Here is a 21,339-nt window from a genome sequence, read left to right on the forward strand (position 1 = left end):
CAAATGAAACAAAGTCGCATACCCATCGTGAAAGTCCGCTGGAACGCCAAGCGAGGACGTGAATTCACATGGGAACGCGAAGATCAGATGAAACAAAAGTACCCGCATCTTTTTCTCTGATTCACTTGTATCTTTCTTGCTTTAAATTTCGGGACGAAATTCCCTCTAACGGGGGGATGATGTGACAACCCGATATTTCAACTACATGTAAACGACCTAAAAAGTCAAGTATTGTAACCACGTTAGTTGTAATAAAATTAACTTCGAGAATAAAATATCCAAAAATCACTAATTAAATTACCTATTATGTTAGATGTCATTAAACCATGATCGTACGTAAAAAGAACGCCCAAATCCAACTTCGTATAAGAAAGTTAGGAATTTTTCAAGTTCGGCTTAACGGCAGACGGCTAAAAACTCGAATCAGAGATCGAGCGACATTTGGCCGGAATGACCTACACGAGAATCGAAGGTCTCAACAATGGTATTTCAGCGGTAAAAAGTCTGGCAAAAACCGACGTCAGATAAAGAAGTTATGAATTTCTAAAGAAATTTTCTTACCGCGACCTTTTAAAAATAAATAATAAAAATAATTTCGGAATTTGCCGACGGGATCTAAAGAAATTTTCTTACCGCGACCTTTTAAGAATGCTCATTGAACGGGTTTCTACCTTGATGGGGGTGAAGGTACGGTTTGTTTCCTACCATATGAGAGACCTAACATGTGATTGGTGGGATGTGGTATGTCGTGCATTGGGATCTGTGGCGATGGTGACCATGACTTGGGAGGAGTTTGTTACGAGATTCCAAGAGGAGTTTGCACCAACGATCGAGGTGCAGAAACACTTGAGGGAGTTTTAGGACCTTTGTCAGACTATCGAAACTATGGCGGAGATCACCGCCAAGTTCTGTAAGAGGGTTCCGTTGGTTCCACAGTATGTTGTGGAAGAGGAGTTGAAGAAGACGAGATATCATGACATGTTGAAGTATAATATCATAGAGTTTATGATCTTTCGAGGTGCAAGACCTTGAATGATACGATTGCGAGGGACCCGGGAATGGGAGATTGAGCTAGAGCTTCAAACAAAGCGCAAGTCGGAACAGGTGTAGACAACAGTGAGCCAGACTAAGAAGCCTAATACTTCTGATTCGCACACTAGGAGCTAATGGGGTTGGAACCATTGCGGCAAGCTGCACGGTGGGGCATGTTGAGGAATGCAGATTGTTTCAGATGTGGACAAAATAGTCATATGAGTAGAGATTGCCCCCAAGGCACACTGATCTACTTTCATTGCAATCAGTTTGACCATAAAAAGGCCGATTGTCTGAGGCTAACACAAGGAGCGGTAATAACCACCATAAGGATTACTGATGCACATGAAGTCAAGGTGGACGCACCTGTAAGGAAGAGCGGGGTGTTTCAGTTGATGGTTGAGGAGTCGAGAGAAACGCCTGGTGTGGTTATGGGCATGTCTCCTTATCTTATTTATTATTATTATTATTTTGTTTATGCTCATACTTTATTTGATCATGTATAAGGACTTTCTTAGTCAATGATATGATTACTCATATTCTATTTGCTTCAAGTGTTACTCGATATTTTGTATCTCTTGCACTTAGCAAGAAGTTTAGTGATGTTCCTGGGATATTGGATTATCCACTAGAGGTAGAGATTGTTGATGATTGCTTAGTGAGTGCTTTAAGGGTTCATCTAGGATGTGTTCTAAACATACTCAGTGAGAGATATCCAATTGATTTGGTTTTGATTCCGTTGTGAGGATCGAAGGTTATTATAGGGATGGATTGGTCGGGTCCTAATGGGGGCTTGATTGATTGTGATCAGCAGTTAGTCATAGTTTGATCCCTAAGTGGGGGAGAACTTATTGTTCCGGGAGAGGGTGCTCAGCGTGGACCAACTCTTTGTTCAGACGCAAGGGCTAGGAGATATATTCAGTAGGGTAGTTCTGGAAATTTGGCCTATGTGGCGGATAATCGAGTTGGCGACATGGAGATTGTGAGTGATGTGCCCATTGTTTAGGATTTTCCTGATCTATTTCTTAAGGATTTGCTTGGAGTGCCTCCAGAGAGGCAGGTGGAGTTCCGAATTGATTTAGTTCCTAGTGTGGTCTCGATAGCAAAAGCACCATATCAATTAGTACCATCGGAGATGCAGGAGTTATCTACGCAGCTTCATGAGTTATTAGACAAGGGATTTATCATACCAGGTAGTTCACCATGGAGAGCACTGATCATGTTCGTGAAAAAAGGACGGTTCATACTGTATGTACATTGACTACCGAGACTTGAATAAGATAATGGTGAAAAACCGTTACCTACTCTAGAGGAGTAATGATCTATTTGAACAACTTAGGGCGCATCTTAGTTCTCCAAGATTGATTTGCGGTCAGGTTACCATCAGATGAGATTCAAAGATGAGGATGTGAATAAGACGGCCTCCATGACTCGTTATGGTCATTACGAGTTCATGGTGATGTCATTCGGGCTCACCAACTGTGACAACCCGATATTTCAACTACATGTAAACGACCTAAAAAGTCAAGTATTGTAACCACGTTAGTTGTAATAAAATTAACTTCGAAAATAAAATATCCAAAAACCACTAATTAAATTACCTATTATCTTAGATGTCATTAAACTGTGACCGTACGTAAAAAGAACGCCCAAATCCAACTTCGTATAAGAAAGTTAGGAATTTTTCAAGTTCGGCTTAACGGCAGACGGCTAAAAACTCGAATCAGAGATCGAGCGACTTTTGGCCGGAATGACCTAAACGAGAATCGAAGGTCTCAACAATGGTATTTCAGCGGTAAAAAGTCTAGCAAAAACCGACGTCAGATAAAGAAGTTATGAATTTCTAAAGAAATTTTCTTATCGCGACCTTTTAAAAATAAATAATAAAAATAATTTTGGAATTTGCCGATGGGATCTAAACGAAAGTTGTAGAGTATCATCTCACCTTCGCGTGGATATAAAGAACGTCGAAAACGGAGTTCGTATGAAGAAGATATGAATTTTTGAAGTTTGCTAAATAATTAATATATAAATTTAATTCAAAAATAGGTATTATCTGAAGGATGAGTCACCGGATCCATCCGAGTTACACGCCGCGTACTCAAGGCCTAGGCTCCGGTTCGTCCACATTGCCCCTATGCGAGACTACCCGTCCCGTTCCATTCGAAGCTGAGGCAGTCGAGGACTCGGCCACGCATGACGCACGAGTAAGCCCCGCGTACCGAGGCCTCTCAGCCCCTATAAAAGGGTTGCGAGGGTTCCGGGGAAACTTGCTCATTTTCTCTCATTTTTCTTGTATTTTGCCTCGTTTTCCATGCAATAATTATACCGAAGCCCCGATTCCCATACGCAAGCCCCGAAGGAAGTTTCACGCTCCCGAGATTCCCGAGAATCCCGAGAGAATCCGCTTTTTCAAGCCAAAGTTCTGCTCGGTTTCCGACACACCTTCTTCAATCTATCAAGTGAGTTCATACCCCTATAATTCACACTTTTAAATGTTTTATGAGTACTTTTACACGCTTTTAAGGGGGAGGGGGGAAATACAAGTAAAACACTCGATTATTATCGTGTGTTATATAAACTTTCACTATACGCGTTTTATCAAAGGAATCATATGTGATTTAAAACTATTATGGGGAAACTTTCATATGCAAATTATACCACGACAACATTTTATCTTTTGAAATGAGAAACGATTTATGTATTTATATAAACCAGATACTTTGCTTATACTACATTTCTGTGTGTCGGTTTTAGCACTACAAAAACTACACTTTTCATTACAAGTGAACATTTTCACTAAGGGTTTACTATACAAACGAAACACACTTTTAGGAAACTATAATAGGTATAGGTTTACGAGAATACTACGAACTTTTACATACATGGAAATACTATTTCAAGAAACTATTTTCATATACAATAACAAACGAATATTTTCACACGTAAATCTGTTTTATACTAAGTTTTGTGAGACATTAACTTCACGTACATTCGAGTACACATTTCAAGTCCTGTATTATATACCAGAATCCCTTGGAGGGGAAGCATGGTGTTTGTGTATAGATCTGTACGGGCTTGACAATCCGCGCCCTGACTGTTAGCTACAATCCACCATTTGGGGTGACAAACGTCAGAACATTCCAACACCTAAAGAACGTTGTGTATAGGCATTTCTAGTCAATAGCATGGTTATAAAACTCACATAGAGTATTAAAAACACAATGATTCACGGGGTTTTTCAGACGTATTGGAAATTTTATACGTACATACTTTTACTAGAAACAAACATTGGTCTTGAAAGAAGGCTACATTTATACTAGTAGAAAATATAGGATTTTCTAGGAACAAACAAACAAGAACAGAAACATTTCATTTTATGCAAACATTGTCATTAAATACTTATAAAACTCACCAGCTTAAATGTTGATCTACTCTTTCAAAACTACTTGTATGTCCTAGGGATTCAGTAATTATAGGTAACAAACAGGTTTTGGAGAAGGGACGTTGTGGCGCCAGTTTAATTTCATATTTTGACATCATATTGTAATTCGTTTTGAACATGTACTCTTTTAAACAATGTAAACTTTCAATTATATATATGATGGTTGTATTGCTTTCTTTACTATGTATTGATTTGTTACGTTACCACATGAAATCATCCGCCCCCGAACGTTTCCGTCGTTCCGGTTTGGGGGTGTGACACCAACACACCAACAACTTTTATGGATCTTATGAACTGGGATAGTGGCAAAAGCATAGTAAAATAGAGATTGTGTGTATCTGTATGCTTTTTTAGAGGATGGTGCAGAACAACGATGGTGGCAGGTGGATGGTGGTGGTGAACGACGATGATGGCAAACGAATGGTGGTGGTGAACGGTGATGGTGGAAGGTGGATCGTGATGGTGAATGATGATAGTGGGATATATTGTGTGTTCTTGAAAAGGTGTCATCTGGTGGGTGTTCTTATGAGAGAGAGAGAGAGAGTGAGAGAGAGAGAGAGAGAGAGAGAGAGCCTCTTAGTATCTTTAATTATTTAAAAACATTAATAGAAATTTTAAAAAAATTAAAAATACAAGTCTAAAGGGTACAGTAGTCATTTTAAGTGTATGGGGACCAAAAACACTAAAATGATCCAAAATTAGACCAATAATGCACCCCAAACGTTTTTGAATCAAAATCACATAATTTTGCCCACCAATGGACCATTTTTGCAATTTTTATTTATAAGTTTTTGGGATGTTCAATTCGAGTATTAGGATTGTTTAGTCCTTACTCGAAATGAGTTGATCAACGAGTAGCTCACTAGATATTTCATTGCCTAACCTATTTTAGATGTATGTTTAGAATGGATTTCAGAAGACCTTGGCTTGTGGGGAACTTGAACCTTTGTTATGATACCTAATGAACAATCTTGTGTCTTAAAAATTTTATGAAACTTTTCGGATTGTTAAACTTTTCCGCATCAAACTTCTAACTTTTTAAATCTCAAGAGTTTAAATTTTGTTTGAAAATGATTTTACAAATAGGTCCTAAAGAAGCGTGTTACAATGTTTATGTTCAAAACATAATGCATGTACATCATACAATTTTAACACTTAAAAAATATATCCAATGATTAAAAAAATAAACTTTGCTTTATTATTATTTATATTATTGTTATATATATTATTTTGAATAATAATAATAATAAAATAAATAATATTAATAAAAAAACACAACAAAAGCTAAAATAAACTAAAGTAAAAAAAAATAATAATAAAAAAAAAATAAAAAATAAAAAATAAAAAAAAAAAAAATTAAAAGGTGGGTACAATTAATAGTGAACAAGGTCATATAGATTTACCCAAGATTATACTTTGAAGATTTGAGACATTGATATTGTAATTACTATGACAAAGTTCTGGTCATAAAAACACAAATTTATCTTAGCTTTAGTTTAAAATGTTAACACTTTAAATTTTGACATATTGGTTGAATATTGTAATTACTATTTCTTAGGTGCGATTATAAAACAAAATTATCTAAGCTTTTACTATTGTAAATTTTGCAAGGGATAATGATTTAAAAGGATAATAAATTTTTAGATTCATACATATCTGATCACTGTGTTTTTTTTTTTTTCCGTCCATATTTACCCCTTCAACTTGTTAAATTGTACACATTCAGTCCTTATGACCGGTTACTTCAGGTTAACCAGAAAAAATTACTTAATAGGATAATAATTTTTCATTTTGTACACCTTTAGTCCTTAATTTTTTTGTACATATTTAGTCCATAACATTTTTTTTTTTTCAAAATAAGTCATTTTTTGTACTCATTCAGTACTCACGAATGATTTTTTTAGGTTTTTCTCACGATATCTTACGTGTGACAATCATTGATAAGGTGTTTGGAGTTGTTGATGTTTATGTTCAACATGATCCCGACTGCTTGGTTGCGTAGGTCTTGTGGTTTGGCTTAGGTCTTGTATTGTGAACGTCATAACTTCTTCATACGATATCAGATTTTAATGATCTTTATATCCACGCGTTCATTTTTTCATTAAGATTACTCCCATTAAATGTAATATACTTTTACTTATGATTTTATAAAAAAAACATCCATGCATTCATTCATAAAAAATGTATGGACATGGGCAGACACAAGAATACATAGTAGGTGTTGCCGATATAAAATAGGTGTTGCTAATACATGAAAAATAAGTATAAACGAAAAAAATTAAAATTTTTTCCACTGCGGACAGAAAAAATAGGTGTTGCAGGTGCAACACCGGGACCAGACTAAATCTGCCTCTGCGTATGGATATAAAAATCATAAGTAAAATATATTATTTTTTAATGTGAGTAACCTAAATAAAAGTTGTAGTAGACTAAAATACGAACACATCGATATAAAAATCGTTCACATGGATATAATCATATGAAGAAGTTATGATGTTCAGAACACATGACCTAAGCAACTAAGTAGTCGAGATCGCGATGGATATAAGCATCAAAAGACAAAAACACTTGATTAATGAATTTTCCATGTAAGATTTCGTGAGAAAAATCTAAAAAAGAAAATCATTCATAAGTACTTAATGATAACAAAAACAAAAATGACTTATTTAAAAAAAAAAAAATCATTAAGGACTAAATGTGTACAAAAATATTAAGGATTAAATGTGTACAAAGTGAGAAATATATTACCCTATTAAGTCATTTTTACCGGTTAACCTGGAGTGGTCGGTCATAAGGACTGAATGTGTACAGTTTAAAAAATTGAATGGGTAAATATAAACAAAAAAAAAAACTCAGTGATCAAATATATAAAAATCGAATAATACATTACCCTTTTAAGTCATTATCCCATTTTGCAACCTGTAAACTTTCTACATAAAGAAAACCAAATTATGGGCATTTAAGCAAACATGTTATATAAATGTTGATATTAGTTAATCTAACTCCTCTAATTCTATGATTTTCCATGGAGCTAATTCATGTTTTGGCGGCTTGATACTATTCTCTAATACAAATATCACAGCTTAAAGTAAAAGGAGTTCAAACACGATATTTTTGTTAGACAAAATTACAAAAATGGTCCCTATAGTTTGCCAAAAGTCACAAAGTCAGTTCTTGCTAATTTTTTTTGACGAACATGGTCCCTATGGTTTCCAAAACTTGCATCAATGGCCCTTTTTGCTGACGCAATTACTGTTCATCCGTTAGTGTAAGGGTATTTTGGTCTTTTCAAGTAGCAGAGACTGGGTTTGTGATTATAGGTAAACCATAGTGACGGTTTATGTATTTTATGTTTATGAGTTTGTAACTTTTCCACCCATTTACTTTTTAAAATATCATTTTGAACCCTTCACTTTGAACTTTGAAAAATGTTACTTTCACCCCTCTATTTTCTAAATTTTCGTGTTTAACTCCGTATTATATATAATTTGTTTTTTATTAATAACTTATGTTCGCTAACCTAAAAAAACTATTTTTACGTGTTTATTTTCATATATTTATCGGTATAATTCAAGGTGATCAAGGTTTCGACTATAATTTAGAACTTTCTTTCGTTATTTTTTTTTAAAGTTACATGGTTTTTTTTATAAAATTCTCGGTTTAAATTCGAGCTTATTTTTCAACGTAGTTTTTTTTTTTTTTTTTTTTTTTTTTTTTAACTTTATGTACGTTTCCTACGTATGAGACGGATCATATATAATAACTTTCGTTTGTTAATTTTAAAAAATATATTATATTCGAGATTGTCTATGTTTTGATGTATTTTGTATACATTTTGTGCTTAATTTTATATACATTCCTACGTATCATTTGGGTCATATATAATAACGTTCGTTTGTTAGCTTAAAAAAAGGTAGTATATTCGAGTTTGTCTATGTTTCAACCTAATTTTTGTTTCATGTTTTTTACGTATCAATATAGATTCAAGTTCATCTATATTTCTATGTAATTTTTTTTTTCATGTTTCGTGCTTATTTTATTTACGTGTTTTTTTTTTCATTCATGTTTTTTTATGTCGAAATGCAACTTTTATGACTATAATCACCAAAATTCAACTTACAAAATTCAAGCTTATAATTACGCTTTTATCTATTATATGTGAACAAACTTATACGTAGAAACATACATAAAATAAGCACCAAAACGTTTTGCGAAACATATTTTTTAACGTTTTCGTGCTTTATTTTCTGTACGTTTCCTACTTATGATTAGGGTCACATATTATATATTTTTTTATTATTTAAACTTTCGTTCGTTAACTTAAAAAAATCTTACTTATTTTTATGCACGTGCTAATATAAATTTGAGTTTTTCTTTTTCTTTATTTTTTATGTTTTGATTTAATTTTTTTGTACGTTTTGGTGCTTATTTTATGTATATTCCTACGTATAAGTTTGTTCACATATAATAGATAAAAGCGTAATTATAAGCTTGAATTTTGTAAGTTGAATTTTGGTGATTATAGTCATAAAAGTTGCATTTCGACGTAAAAAAAAACATGAATGAAAAAAACACGTACATAAAAATAAGCACGAAACATAAAAAAAAAAAAAAAATTACGTCGAAATATAGATGATCTCGAATCTATATTGATACATAAAAAATATTAAACAAAAGTTAGGTCGAAACATAGACAAACTCGAATATACTATATTTTTTTAAGCTAGCAAACGAAAGTTATTATATATGACCCGAATGATACGTAGGAATGTATATAAAATTAAGCACAAAATGTATAAAAAATACATCAAAACATAGACAATCTCGAATATAATATATTTTTTAAAATTAACAAACGAAAGTTATTATATATGACCCGTCTCATACGTAGGAAACGTACATAAAATTTAAAAAAAAAAAAAAACTACGTCGAAAAATAAGCTTGAATTTAAACCGACAATTTAAAAAAAAAAAAAAAAAAAAAAAAAAAAAAAAAAAAAAAAAAAAAAAACCATGTAACTTTAAAAAAAAATAACGAAATAAAGTTCTAAATTATAATCGAAACATTGATCACCTTGAATTATACCGACAAATATATGAAAATAAACACGTAAAAATAGTTTTTTTAGGTTAGCGAACAAAAGTTATTAATAAAAAACAAATTATATATAATACGGGGTTAAACACGAAAATTTAGAAAATAAAAGGGTGAAAGTAACATTTTTCAAAGTTCAAAGTGAAGGGTTCAAAGTGATATTTTAAAAAGAAAATGGGTAGAAAAGTCACAAATTCATACACATAAAATACAGAAAAAAAAAATATACATAAATGGTCTCTATGGTTTACCCATAGTCACAAACCCAGTCTCTGCTACTTGAAAAGACCAAAATATCCTTACACTAACGGATGAACAGTAACAGCGTCAGCAAAAAGGACCATTGATGCAAGTTTTGGAAATCACAAGGACCATGTTCGTCAAAAAAAATTAACAGTGACTGACTTTGTGACTTTTAGCAAACTATAGGGACCATTTTTGTAATTTGGTCTTTTTGGTAGAAGTGCATAAGTAAGCATTGAAATTCAAAAGGTTTTGCTGAAAATGATATGTTGAGTTGGATGATAAAAGTAATGAACCGATTATAAAACTGAAATAATAACTTAAGTAAATGTTCATCCATGAAAGATTTATTTCCCCAACCTTCTAAATTAGGATTAATAGTCTTTATAAGACAGACAATAATTATCCTAAAAGATCCTCAAAACTAAACAAATTCACACATTTAAAGTGATGTATCCGACTACTTCTTCCTCTTCTTTGGAGGTTGGAGTTCTTCATCCTCATCCTCTTCCTCTTCTTCATCATCATCATCCTCATCTTCTCCATCATCATCATTATCATCATCATCATCATCACCATCATCATCTTCACCATCTTCATTATCATCTTCTTCATCTTCATCATTGTCATTATCATCATCATCTTGCTCTTCACCATTCTCTTCCTCTCCATCACCCTTTGCACCTTTAGTTATGTCTTTATTTATGTTATTTTTATTGTTGTTGTTATTGTTATCAATGTTATTCGGTGCATCATCAGAATCGTGATCTTCCTCTCCTTCAGACTCATTATTCCTATCATCATCATCATCATTATCATTGTCTTCATCGTTACTATCTCCTTGTAAAGGCTTCGAGTGGCATGTTTCATGGTCTCCTTTGATTTTAGGGTTTTCGGATAAAAACCGAGAGGAATCCTAAATAATTACATGTTTTAAAGTAGGTAAATAAATTATCATTTTAAAAACAATAATAGTAAATTAGCAAAAATATAAAATTATTAAACTTTTGAAACATTATATTATTTGATTTTTCATCGTAAACTAGTCATATTTTGCAATAATGAACAATTTTAGATGCAAATTGGCAATGTATTATACTACTTTTTTTTTTTTAAATCGTTCATATTTTGTAGTAGTGTTCTTATTTTAAAATTTTAATATAGATAAAAAAAAAGTCAAAACATAAATTAACAATAATAGTAATTAATATAATATTAATTTACATGAAGTAGGTGTGCCTGTTGTATTGGAACTTAGACTTAGAAAAATATATACATAAAATATACAAAATATAGTTTGGTGGATAAAACATCCATTTCGCTAAGGCAAGTGGCTAAGAAAGTGGCATCAAGTTTTGGAATATTCGCACCCCATACTACACGTTCCTAATTAAATTATTAATTATTTAATAAATGCTTTAAGTCGAAATCTTTAATAGATACTTTCTTAAGATTTCGTTATATACGAAAAATGTTAAAATGAAACGAATCTATATAGTATTTTATAAGATTGATCTATGTACTTTCCCGGACTCCAAAATTGAAGCTCTTTTTTTTTTTTTTTTTTTTTTTTTTTTTTTTCAATTTTAGTAAATATTTCAAAGTTTCATATTGAATTTAATTCCTATGTTTTTCTGATTTTGATTTTCATCACAACGTTTCATTATAATTTCGGACTTTGTTTAAAGGTAAATAAAGTTTTGTGCAAATTTGAAAATTTATTAACTCTACACTAAAACCGACAGAAATTCAAAAAAATAAAAATACCAATAGTTTAAGTTCACGTATATTTAATTAGAGATCTACTTAATAAGAATATTTTGATGATAATGAATAAGCCAAACTTTATAAAAGTTACTGTAATATTATATATATTATTTTGAGCATGGAAATTTTAATTTTGTTTACTACAAAAACTTTTTAATTATATATAAACCATATCATACTTCGTGAGTTGTTCGTTTAACAATCCACATGATTTTTTTATTTAATTTAGCCATTAGTTTGAATTTTTTTTAACAAAAAAAAATGTTAGAAATTCTTCCCATGGTTTTTACGATTGGGAAACATTTACAGTGGTTTCTTTTGAAAAAATTTCAATAGTTAAATTATAATAAATAAATAAACTTTATGGATTTGTATTGAATTTGGTCTTTAACAATATAAAATATACTAAGATAACATTTGAAAAATTCATGAATTATTGTATTAAATCTTAAAATCTTTTTGTTTTTCTAAGCAAATCAATTGAAAAAAAAAATAGTTATTTAAAATTGGCGAAGAGAAAACACAACTGACATGAGATCAGTAGACACCAAAATCATTGCTTGTGATCCAAAACAAAGTCCACGTCTTTTTCTTTTTTTAATTCAAGAGAAGAAAATCTAAAGAACAACATAAAAGGACGAAAAAAACTAAAAAGCGTATATTAGCAGTACACGCAATAGTAAAAGTTCAATTTGGCGCAATTTAAGAACCAAAAAATCAAACGAACCTGAACTCGAAGCAAAGCAGACACTAGCAGAGTAGCTAGAGCTTCACCAGCGTATTTTAGCAAACTATAACTGATAACGCTATGAATCGCCTCCATTTCGTAAAAGTAGAATCACGATAACTAGCAACACCACATAAACTTATCAGATTAGTTGAAGAAACTTATCAGATTCCAAAAACGCTGGAAACGCAACATTAACTTGAAGAACCCACAGAAGAAGCTCCGGTTTCATGAATATATTACTGAATTGAATGAAATTTGAGAAGAAAAACTTACGAAACGAAAGATCCGGTGACTGATGAAGCAGATCTGGAGGTTTTGTGAGCTAAAACCTGAGAACGGAGACGCCGGAGGTAGCGTTCATTGTGAACCGTTGGATGATGATCGTTGATGAAAAGCGTGAGATAGCTGTAGATATAATTCAAGAGGAAGAGAGAAGAGAGGTGCGATTTTGAGTGTGGTGTTACTCAGGACCTGCCCGTAATATCTTCACAGGGTCTTGGGCAGTTCGGGCAGGGTATTTAATTGTTTAATACTTTAATATGCTAGTCGTTGCTACCGAATTCAGTGGATTTGATTTTCTTTAAAGAATATTTTAAAGATAATCATGCCTGAGTAGTAAATAGTAATTTATCAGCTTTTATAATTACATTTTGGACGAATTACAAAAACGTTATTTTGACAATTTTTTGTTTTAAATTTAATTTGTTACAATTCTTGCTATTTAACGGGTGTTGATATGGCAAATAATTGTATGAGTTTTGATGATGTGATAGTCTAATATTGCATGATAACATGAAAATTTTGGGAACATTATATTTTGGATGTTCTTAATTAAAAAAGAAAAAACTAAAATATAGTGAATTTTATGATAATTTTTTAGGGAAAATCTTCAAAAAAATCATAATATTTTTTGTTAGTTTACGAAAGAATCACATATTAGTTTTTTTATATAAAAACCCTAAAAATCGATAAAATGTTGCATTCTGACCTGTTTTTTCTGGTTCAAACAGTGATAGATTTGTAACATCTCAAAAATACCGATAAATATTTTCATTTTTAAACCATTAATTTCATACAACCATTTGTTCAAAAACCAATCAGAGTGAATTTCATTTTCCGAACATCAGAGTAAACAAATATAATCAGTGCGGAAATGCCATAGAGGAACGTTGTGCTATCAAGCCGGGTCATTCCCTTTGAAACTAGAGTACCTAAAAAATGTTAAGCCACAAACCATAAGCATGAAGCTCAGTTGGTTCCCGAAAATACGACATACCATACAATGGGCTCAGTCCGACATACAGATGGACCCAACCCAACATATTCATGGGCCCCGCCCAACATGTAAGTAGGCCCAACCCAACTTGCAAATAGGCCCGACTCAACATAGATATAAATGGGCTTAGTCCAACTATGCAAATACGCCCAGTCCAACATATACATGCAAGCATAACATCCTGTTTCGAGTCATTTCATAATTCAGGGTCATGACCCAAAGATCAAGTATCATAAGACTTCGGGCTTTGGGGAAAGAGAGGTTTAGACCCATTTAGATGTAGAAAATGTAGAATATTAGATCCAAGAGTTCAGTTTGTGCTTTGGAGTCAAAGAGTAAAATAAGAAAAGTGGTGTTCAGACTTCTTTTATGAATTAAGGATTTTAGTTCGATGTGTTTTACGTCAAAAGTAATTAGATTGGGTTGTAGAGCTCCTCAATACCTTTCTGTGAATATAAAGATCTTCAATATCGGAGTTGGAACGAAGAAGTTATGACCGTTAGAAGTGTTGGGGTTTGGCCATAAGAACATTCCTATGTGCACATACAAACCCTAATGCTTGGATCTAGGTTTCTCTAATTGAACATGCAATGTATCCAAGACTTTGATTGATAAATCTAGTATAATAACACAAGAAATCAGATCTAAAAGAATACCTTGAATTACTTGCTTGAATCTTCTTGTCCTTGGAGCTTAGAGTCACAAATGTCACTCCTCTAATGGCTTACAAACACCAACTAGCAAGAGGATGATTTGAGAGAGATGGAAGAGGTTGAGAAATTAGCTAGGGTTCCTCCAATAACAAGGGTGCCGATTTCCTCACCCCTATGGGTGTATTTATACTAGTGAGCCTCCTAGGGTTTCACCCTTAAAACCCTAATTGGATAACTTAGGCTCTAAGCAATCCAATCTCCTTATTGATAAGCCTTTGGACGATTTGTAGGTTTATCCAAACCCTAAAATCCGTCCACCCCTTATCCCTAAGGAGTTACTGCTCAAAATACTACTATCATACAATTGACAGTTTATACCCCTTTATTCAATTAATCTCTTTAAGTCACCAAATTAATTCCTAATTAATTTATGACTTATATTAATCAAATAACAACATTATTATTCCTTATATTATTCTCATAATATATTAATAATATTTCTTCTCTCATTATAAATCATCCTGTCAAGTTGCTATGGTGAAGGCAACCCAAAAGGACCATGCTCAATCGGGTCAAGTACTTACCAAATATAGTTGCAGCCGTAGACACTATTCCAACAGTCTCGCACTTGGATAAGTCTAGTAACTATATATACCGATTAGCAATCGTAGCTCTCAAAGACGCTATCAAACTCTGATCTTATCAATTTTGTCCTTTAGATAAGGGGTCGTACAGTCCTCTGTTTAGATATCATGCTATCAATTCTATGGAACCAATTGTCCAGCATTTGGTTTCTCGATCTCAGATTTATTCGACATAGAACTTAATCGAACACATCAATTTAGTTCTGACCGGGCCCGGCACATAAGTCAAATCAAATCATCGAGCGGCCGAGATATCACTTTTACCCTCTTAGGATAATAGTAACAGATAAACTTAGACTTATATGCATTTACTTATTCATTAATCAACTATACACAACAATGCGTTTTATAACATCAATTTACTGATGCGGTTTCAGATTATCAATGTACAACCAATTAACAAATAACAAACCATATAACTAGGTTTTAAGACCATATGATATTATCGTCTTGCGATCAACCTTTTTCGTCAAATTCCATAAGGTGATTCCAGCAAGCGCGGGTTTGTTCCAATGCTCAAAACTAGTTCATAAGCACTCATGAACGTTGCAGCAAACTTTTGCTATGTCTAATACCATTTAGACAATCTACACACCAATTCATGACTATCTTCATTCATACCTACTTCCAACATATGAACGATTGTGGATTGTTTGAATAATTCGATTATTCCAAATAAACTCAATTATTCAGGAAGCCAAAACATGCAAAGTGAAACAATAGTTAAACATTTAACATATGACAGTAACTTTACTTATAAACAATACTCCTTTATTTATTTATCAAATGTTAAATTACATTTATCTATTATAAGTTTCTAAAATTATCTAATCTAATCTAATATCATCTCTCAGCCCAATACTCCTAGCATGTTGCAAATGCTTAACCCTACTCAGTCCCTTCATAAGCGGATCTGCTTGGTTATCTTCTGATGATATCCTCCTCACCACGAGGTGTCCTTCGTCTACTCGATGTCTAATGAAATGATATTTTCTATCGATATGACGAGATCTACCATGATCCCTTGGTTCCTTGGTCAAGGCAACCGCTCCTTCATTATCACAGAAAATTTCCATAGGCTCCTTTATGGTAGGCACAACTCTAAGATCACCAATGAAGTTCTTCAGCCATATTGCCTCCTTCGACGCTTCGCTCGCTGCAATGTACTCTGATTCGCATGTTGAATCAGCTACGGTTTCCTGCTTGGAACTCTTCCAAGTTACTACTCCTCCATTAAGAGTAAAGACCCAGCCCGACTGCGAACGGAAGTTGTCCCTGTCGGTTTGAAAGCTGGTGTCACTATACCCTCGCACCTTCAAGTCATCACTCCCCCCGAGGACTAAAAACCATTCCTGGTCCTCCGAAGGTACTTAAGGATATTCTTGACCGCAATCCAATGTGCTCTGTCAGGGTTCCCTTGATATCTACTAACCATGCTCAAAGCAAAGGCTACATCAGGGCGAGTACAAATCATAGCATACATGATTGAGCCAATTGCGGAAGCGTATGGTACTCGGCTCATCTCTGCTATCTCGGCTTCGGTACTCGGACTTTGAGTCTTACTCAACTTGGCATTACTTTGTATCGGTAATTCTCCCTTCTTTGAATTTTCCATACTAAAATGTTTTAGTACTTTATCTAAGTAAGTGTTCTGACTAAGTCCTATTAGTCTCTTACTTCTTTCTCTCATTATCCTTATTCCCAAAATATAGGAAGCCTCTCCGAGGTCCTTCATAGCGAAGCACTTCCCGAGCCAGGACTTAACCTCCTGTAGAGTCGGGATGTCGTTTCCTATGAGCAGTATGTCATCGACATACAAAACGAGAAAGCTAACTATGCTCCCACTGGCTTTGACATATACACATGATTCATCTTCGCTTCGTACAAATCCAAACTCTTTGACTTTCTCATCGAAGCAAATATTCCATCTGCGAGACGCTTGCTTAAGTCCATAAATGGACTTCTCAAGCTTACACACTCTATTTGGATGCTTCGGATCAACAATACCCTCTGGCTGAGCCATGTAAACATCCTCAGCTAACTTCCCGTTAAGGAAAGCGGTCTTGACATCCATTTTGCCAAATCTCATAATCATGAAATGCGGCAATAGCTAGCATCACTCTAATAGACTTTATCTTCGCAATTGGTGAGAAGGTCTCATCATAGTCAACTCCGGGAGTTTGAGTAAAGCCCTTCGCAACCAATCACGCCTTATATGTGTGTACGTTTCCATCCACATCGGTCTTCTTCTTGAAGATCCATTTGCACCCAACGGTCTTACGTCCGTGCACATTATCAACCAAATTCCAAACTTGGTTGTCATACATGGATTGGATCTCGCTGTCCATTGCCTCTTTCCATTTTGCAGACTCTGGGCCTGCCATGGCTTCCTTAAAGCTATTAGGTTCATCTAGATTTATTAGTGTACCATCACAAATATACGTGTCCCCTTCGGTAGTAATATGAAAACCATATAACTGGGGTTGAACTCTAACTCTTTCGGAACGTCTAAGAGGTAAGGACTGGTCAATCGGTTCAACCGGAGTTTCCTCCTCGGGTTGATTGCCAGCGGTAGAGGTTTCTTCATCAATCAATTCTTGAATCTCTTCAAGCTTGATTTGCCTCCCACTGTCTCCTTGGCTTATGAGTTCTCTCTCTCGAAAAACCCCTCTCCTCGCAACGAAGACAACATTGTCACTCGGTCTATAGAAGAGATATCCAAAGGATTTCTGTGGGTAGCCGATGAAAATACATCGCTCACTACGAGGTTCGAGCTTGTCGTGCATATCTCGTCTTACGAAAGCCTCGCAACCCCAAACCTTTATATATGCTAACGAGGGAGCTTTCCCTGTCCACATCTCGTGAGGTGTTTTGGTAACCTTCTTCTTAGGGACTCGGTTAAGGATATTGTAACAACGCAAATTTTCAAATAAATTTTTTCATTTAAAATAAAGTAGTTTCATTCAACCAATAATATTTATTTCATGTTTCATAACAAATTCATATATAAAATCCCCAAGATCTCGAATAGCAGCAGTGTGTATGCATCATGCCGGTGCCTTCCCACGGTCCTCGCTAGTACCTGAAACACATACGTAACAACTTGTAAGCATAAATGCTTAGTGAGTTCCCCAGTATACGACTTACACACATACGCCTTTCCAGGCCCTGACCTTCCGGTCCACAATACATTGCCTTCCGGCCCGTAACATAATCGCCTTCCGGCCCATAACATATTGCCTTCCGGCCCGTATCATATTGCCTTCCGGCCCATAGTATATTGCCTTCCGGCCCATAACATTTACAACACATAATACATTTAATATAATACACATAGCACATACATCATACATCATACCTGACCTTTCTGTCACATAACATATCGCCTTCCGGCCCGTATAAACATACATATCATGCATAACATCTACCTTTCTATTTATAGCATAAATAACACATATCATATACGACCTTCCGGTCTCACAGTCATACCCTTCCGGGTGAAGTATAGTGAGAAGACTCACCTCGTAGTATGTAAACTATAAACTCTTGAAACCACTCGCACTCGGTCCGCCGATCTGCAGTCTCCCTATAATACCATATACCCTTATTAATAATCTTATCAAACAAGACAACTGACCCTACGAAATTAGATGCAGGTCAACTCTGGTCAATGGTCAACTTGACCGGACTCGTCGAGTGCAAAGGCGACTCGACGAGTCTAGACGTCCTCCCCAACTTCCCTGTTGTTCCCCTTTCTACTCTTCGAGTATCCCTCCTGACTCGACGAGATCCTCGTGGAAGAATCGCGGGGCCACCCCGACTCCACTCGCCGAGTCTGAAGAATAACTCGACGAGTTCCAATGAATCCTCAAGCTACTCGCCGAGTCTGAAGAACAACTCGGCGAGTCCCAGTAAATCTTCAAGCTACTCGCCGAGTCTGATCATTGGACTCGGCGAGTCCATGCCATGCAGTCGATCATCTGCCTCCTGAAATACGCATGGTCCCGAGACATGCAATCATGGGACTTTCTGGACCTCTAAGCATCCTATTACTGGGGTATAAACGATTGGGTAACAACATAATAATCTACCTAATCCCCAAATGGGTCTCATAAACCCTAGATTCGTGTACACCACCAAAACAACAGAAACGGTCCGAGTATTACCTGAAAAACGTGTTCTCTGTGTCCCAACCTTCAGAACTCAATCCTCTTGATCTTCCTTTGACCAAACCTTGCCTCTTCTTGCCTAACAATCTCCTCAAGGTCCCAATAGCCTTCCCTTCTCCTCTAGTCGTCCACAGATGCTTAGGTTCTTCACAATCGGCCAAAAAAACGTACAATGACGGCCTAAGAGGCATTATATACGTTCCAAACTAAACGGCTAGGGTTTCTGCTGAACAGGGTCGACTCGCCGAGTCCATATCTGGACTCGTCGAGTCCAGTCGCGCATCCGCGACCAAGCCTGTGGTCCTACTCGGCGAGTCAGGCACCAACTCGCCGAGTCCCTTCCTAAAATGTCCCAAAAATAGTTTTAAAACAATACCTGAAATTCCGGGCTGTTACAACTCTCCCCCACTAGAACTAGACTTCGCCCTCGAAGTCTCACTCTGCGAATAACTCCGGATGTTGCTCCCGCATTTCACGCTCCGGCTCCCAGGTCATCTCCGATCCCTTCCGGTGTTGCCACTGAACCAACACCAGAGGTACCTCCTTGTTCTGCAGAACCTTGATCTTCCGATCCCTGATAGCTACCGGTCTCTCGGCGTAATTCAGGCTCGCATCCACCTGAATGTCCTCTAACGGAACCACTGCCGATTCATTGGCTATACACTTCCTCAACTGTGATACGTGAAAGGTATTATGAATTTGTCCCAACTCTGCTGGCAATTCTAGCCGATAAGCTACCCGACCTACTCTTGCAATTACCCAAAATGGACCTATGAACCGGGGCCCTAATTTGCCCCTCTTTCTGAACCGGATCACTCCCTTCCAGGGAGAAACCTTCAGGAGAACGAAGTCGCCAACCTGGAATTCTAGCTCGGACCGGCGTCTATCCGCATAACTCTTCTGTCGGCTCTGGGCGGTCAATAACCTCTGCCTAACCTGCTGAATCTGCTCGGTCGTCTGAAGTACGATCTCTGTACTGCCCATCACTCTCTGTCCCACCTCTCCCCAGCAAATGGGAGTCCGACACCTCCTACCATACAACAACTCAAAAGGTGGCATACCAATGCTCGAATGATGGCTGTTGTTGTAGGAAAACTCAGCCAAAGGAAAATGCGCATCCCAGCTACCCCCGAAGTCTAGCACACACGCTCTAAGCATGTCTTCCAATGTCTGAATCGTCCGCTCGCTCTGACCGTCTGTCTGGGGATGGTATGCGGTACTAAAATGCAGTTTAGTACCCAGCTCCTCATGGAATTTCTTCCAGAACCTGGAAGTGAAGCGTACATCATGGTCTGAAACAATCGAGATAGCCACTCCATGCCGAGATACTATCTCTCTCACGTATAACTCCGCCAACTTCTCCGCTGATGAACTCTCGCTAATGGCAAGGAAGTGTGCACTCTTCGTCAACCTATCCACAATCACCCAAATTGCATCGACTCCTCTGGCAGTTCTCGGCAATTTGGTGATGAAATCCATCGTAATCTGTTCCCACTTCCACTCAGGAATCCCCAAGGGCTGCAACTTACCATGCGGTCTCTGGTGCTCGGCCTTAACCCTACGGCAGGTCAAACACCTCTCAACAAACCAAGCGACGTCTCTCTTCATGCAAGGCCACCAATATTCCTTTCTCAAGTCCAAATACATCTTCGTAGCACCGGGATGGATCGAGAATTTCGATCTATGAGCCTCCTCCATCAAAGTAGCACGCGTACCGCCCACGAATGGTACCCAAATCCGACCCTGAAACGTCAGAAGTCCTCGTCCATCCTTAACGAAATCCGAAACTAACCCAGCGACCCGCTCTTTCTTCTGTATTTCGGATCTCACAACCTCGGCCTGTGCCCCCCGAATAGCATCTAATACCGGAGTCATCACCGTCAGTCTCAGACATACGTCTCGCAATGGAGTGCTCTCCGCCCTACGACTCAATGCATCGGCTACCACATTAGCCTTGCCTGGGTGGTATAGGATCTCACAGTCATAATCCTTAACCACGTCCAACCATCTCCTCTGACGCATATTTAGGTTGGGTTGATCCATTAAATACTTCAAACTCTTATGGTCCGTGTATATAGTACAACGAACCCCGTACAGGTAGTGACGCCAAATCTTGAGAGCGAACACTACTGCCCCCAACTCTAAGTCATGCGTGGGATATCTCGCCTCGTGAGGCTTTAATTGCCTCGATGCATAAGCTATCACATGGCCTCTCTGCATCAACACTGCACCCAGTCCCGAAATCGATGCGTCGCAATATACGACAAAATCCTCCATCCCTTCCG

The 21,339-nt window shown here is 36.2% G+C and overlaps 1 protein-coding gene across 1 annotated transcript; it reads right to left on the reverse strand.

The window, feature by feature from the left end:
- Nucleotides 1-10,114: 10,114 nt before the first annotated feature.
- On the reverse strand, nt 10,115-12,728 carry LOC144997512 (uncharacterized). Its single transcript, XM_078957414.1, has 3 exons — nt 12,586-12,728; nt 12,310-12,429; nt 10,115-10,731 (listed from the first exon to the last, which is right to left on the reverse strand). Exons 2-3 carry the CDS (start codon nt 12,403-12,405, stop codon nt 10,276-10,278), a joined length of 552 nt encoding a protein of 183 aa, XP_078813540.1. The 5' UTR covers nt 12,406-12,429; nt 12,586-12,728; the 3' UTR covers nt 10,115-10,275.
- Nucleotides 12,729-21,339: the final 8,611 nt, after the last annotated feature.

The sequence above is a fragment of the Lactuca saligna genome, chromosome 5 (genome assembly GCF_052625555.1).
Source record: "Lactuca saligna cultivar CGN05327 chromosome 5, ASM5262555v1, whole genome shotgun sequence".
NCBI lineage: Eukaryota > Viridiplantae > Streptophyta > Magnoliopsida > Asterales > Asteraceae > Lactuca > Lactuca saligna.

What these genes read in the sequence shown, in the direction of transcription:
- LOC144997512 (XM_078957414.1), bottom strand. Translation starts at nt 12,405, where the DNA reads ATGGAGGCGATTCATAGCGTTATCAGTTATAGTTTGCTAAAATACGCT. An exon ending in CTGCTTTGCTTCGAGTTCAG is followed by an intron (nt 10,732 to 12,309) that starts GTTCGTTTGATT and finishes GTAATTATTTAG; the next exon opens with GATTCCTCTCGGTTTTTATC.